General features: G+C 40.1%; 1 protein-coding gene across 1 annotated transcript in view; it reads left to right on the forward strand.

The window, feature by feature from the left end:
* Positions 1–386: 386 nt before the first annotated feature.
* LOC106940961 (A disintegrin and metalloproteinase with thrombospondin motifs 15-like) overlaps positions 387–3,739 on the forward strand; it is a gene marked incomplete at its 5' end in the record, with an annotated part of 15,325 nt that continues 11,972 nt past the window's right edge. The window contains 3 exons of the mRNA XM_015023858.1: positions 387–670; positions 757–934; positions 2,650–2,825. Of these exons, the coding sequence (XP_014879344.1) occupies positions 387–670; positions 757–934; positions 2,650–2,825 (638 nt within the window). The remainder of the gene's footprint in view (positions 671–756; positions 935–2,649; positions 2,826–3,739) is intronic.

Here is a 3,739-nt window from a genome sequence, read left to right on the forward strand (position 1 = left end):
TCAGTATTGTCTTATTATTATGCCATTGCCATTACATTACTTGGAAATGGTCTCAAAACAACTATTTACGTAATCGTTTATCGCAATAACTTCTGGGGTAATTTACCATCTAGCTAAACTTGCTGCCATGACAGGCCTATGCACCTGTGATAGTAGCAGCTGTAATGTCACTGAACAGTGCACAGTACAAGTTAAAGATGTTCTAGTGGTGACTGCAGCCCAACGTAGAGTGAATCTGACAAACACCTGAATCTAAACAGCCTTTTTTAAGTTCAACCACAAATTCTCTGGACTTGGACTGGGCCCCTTCTTCAGAGACCACCTGCTATGCTAACTCCCTCATCTGCTGCCTGACTGCTTGTACATCATCTTGTTTGCCTCTGCAGGTGACTGCCTGTTGGACCAGCCTCAGAAGCAGCTCACCCTTCAGGACAGCCTGCCTGGCTCCAGCTATAGGCTGCACCGTCAGTGTGAGTTGGCCTTCGGTTCGGGCTCCAAACCCTGCCCATACATGCAGCCATGCGCTAAGCTGTGGTGCACCGGGAACGCTCGTGGGCAGCAGGTCTGTCAGACCCGACACTTTCCCTGGGCTGACGGTACCAGCTGCGTTTACGGCAAAGTCTGCTACAGAGGCGCCTGTGTTGACAAGCGTAGCACAATGAACGTCAAGGTGAGACAGGGAAATAAAGCGCTGCTCTGTCTAAGATGAACATGTTTATCATTGACCAGTGAAGCATGGTCTTCCTTTTGACTAAGGTGGATGGCCGGTGGGGTAAGTGGGGTGGATTTGGAGACTGCTCCAGAAGTTGTGGTGGAGGTGTTCAGCTGGCCAGGAGAGAGTGTGACAATCCAGTCCCTGAGAATGGTGGGAAATACTGCTATGGCCTTCGCATCAAATACCGCTCATGTAACCTCAATGCTTGTCCTGAAACAGGTAAGCTCAATTCCAGGTATACTGAAACTCAATAGGTTGGCTCATTCCTTAAAGGGGCAGTCTTATGTAAAACTAACTTTTTTGAGTTTTAAACCATGTTATAACGTTATTCCCGCATCAACTACATACCTGGTGTTGCCTTAACATCATTAGTTTATTTTGCTATAAAATGCCACTGTGGCTGGAAACCCCTTTAAAAGACTTGCATATTCAGAAAGTGTACCTTCTTTCCATTCTAGGGTTTCATGTATCAGGGCATAATGAAAAAGACATTTGAAAATAATTTCAGCCTGGTCAGAAGTGTTCACACCACTCCATCAGCATTTCTTAAAGTAACATAACACCAAAATAGAAAATCTATAAGCACACCGCCTGTTGCTTTGATGGGATTTTAGAGGACAACTCAAGATGAAGTGATGCACTTGAATAATTGATAATTGATAATAACTGTAACCACCTGTATCACAGGTTTAGGCAGTTTACTGGCCTTACAGTTATGAGATGGAAAGACATCTGCAATCACCTTTATGAAGCAACTGTTGCCATTTTATCTGGGAAGAGTTACAGGTCATTTCTGTAATGGTCATTATTTATTTTTATTATCATTTGTTTATCAAGAAATTACATAAAGTTGTTCACATATATTCACTTTGCATAATTTCCATAACTTCACCAAGCTTTTTTAAAAAATGTGAAAACCCGCACAGGGATAAGAGAAGAAAGATGGAAATAATAAAAAAAAGGAAAAGAAGAAAAAAAGGATTGGGAGCAGCAAGGCGGGATAAACTAATGAGAATATTTTACCTGTCTTTTTTAATTTGAGGCCTGTTTATTCTATGTTGCCCTGCAACAGACTGGCAACTTGTCCAGGGTGACCCTGTCTCTCACCCGAAGCACCATCACCCCTCCTGACCCCACTAGGGACAAGGGTGTTAGAAAATGGACGGATGTTAGTAAACTCTATTTTGATTTATATTCAAGTTTTAATTGTAATGTTTTTATGTGATGCTGTGAAGAGGTACTAGCCCTCTTTCAAATTTGTTCAGGTTCTGCTGTTTTTCAGTGTTCCCTCTTGTTTTAGAATTAAGAAATGTAATCTTGGTGCCATCTGGATTTGTAACTTTTGTCCTATCTGAAAATTGTCAGAAAAACATTGTAGAACCCATGTCAGGCTCTGCTTGTGTTGGATGCAGATCTCAAATCCATTCCAAACAGTCTTTTTGTAAATGTTAACCACAGTGTCTCTACTGATGCAGAAACATGTTCTTTGTTAGTTTTATTTCATCTTAGCAACACCCTTGATACTGTCAACCACTCAACTTTGTTATTTTGGTTAAAGGTTCTTGCTGGTACATCTGGCTCTGCATTGGACTGGTTTGGTGATTTTTCTCAGACACTCCACAGAGACACATAAATATAATTTTATCAATCAAATTAATGCAATTTTTGCCTGTAGACTGTCAAATCGCATTAATGTGAAGATATATTCAATATTATTTAAACTTCAAAAGTACTTTTTGAATATTTTAGCAGTTTGTTAATGGGGAGTTTTACCAATTCTCTTAAGGCAAAGTTAAGCAATATTCATGAAAGCATCAGGCCCATCTTTATCTATGTTGTTTGTAAAATCTGCCCTGGTTCATCTGATTACATAGATTAAGTTTTTAGTTGATGCAAAAATTTTGTGCATTTTTTGTTTATTTTTCTTACTCCAGGCAAACGTTTCCGCGAGGAGCAGTGTGAGGCATTCAATGGCTTAAACCTGAACACCAGCAGACTGGGATCCAGTGTGGTTTGGATCCCTAAATATTCCGGCATCTCTCCTAAGGATAAATGCAAGCTTATCTGCCGGGCCAATGGAACTGGATACTTCTCTGTTCTTTCACCAAAGGTCTGCCCACAGCCATTCAAACATTTGGCCCAGGAAGGCTCACCGTTTGATTGTATCTCCTTCATATAAATACTCCAGTTCTCATTTTTGTCAACAAGCCATTCATAAAATTCCAGGTTTTTGAGACTTATGAAAATGTGTCATATATATTGGGACTAGCCATGAAAATTAACAAATAAAAAACAGTGAAAAACTCTGTTTGGAGAAAAAAGGGTAAACATACAAAACATAAGTTTTGCATAAGTGCACATTTTGCTATGTCTGGAGTATTTATATCCATCTACTCTGACCTTTTAGCCTACCTGGTAAAACTCTACCAGATTATGAAGACATTTCCTGACCGCAGCTCTCAGATGATTTTCCTCTGTTTTGTGTTGGATTTCTCTGGCTAGGAAGATCCAGATGTGATATTTTTTTCTGGTGATGCCATTATTTTGGTAATTTGGATTCATTGTAATGTTCGAAGTTAAATCTCACTTCATCCTGAACTTTCTGGCATACACATTAAAGATTTGAATCAAAACCAAAAACTAACCACAGAGCATGATGCTGCCACCATCATGTTTCACTGTAGGCATAGTGTTCTTTTGATGCTGCTTCTGGGTCAAACATACCTTTTGCAAGGTATGTTTGACCCACTGGTGAGACCAACTTTTAGTCTGGTCTCACCAGACACATTCTCCAGCAAAGGTTAGTGAAAGTTTTGTCAAACCTGGTGGTTTTCTTTGGAAAGTCTTCTGTCTTCAACCCCACTTCTTAAGTCTAGGCCAGGTTGCTGCTAGGTCTGCAGCATATGGCTTCAAAGCCACAATTGGCTCTTTGGACGCTCAGCGATGACGCTTAATAACTTTGGCTGAAACACTATTATTTTTCTTTTAATATGTAATGTGTTGTTCGTTACACTCAGAAACTCA

This window comes from Poecilia latipinna, unplaced genomic scaffold, assembly GCF_001443285.1.
Source record: "Poecilia latipinna isolate Pla-1442-1.1 unplaced genomic scaffold, P_latipinna-1.0 Scaffold3431, whole genome shotgun sequence".
NCBI classification, from domain to species: Eukaryota; Metazoa; Chordata; class Actinopteri; order Cyprinodontiformes; family Poeciliidae; genus Poecilia; species Poecilia latipinna.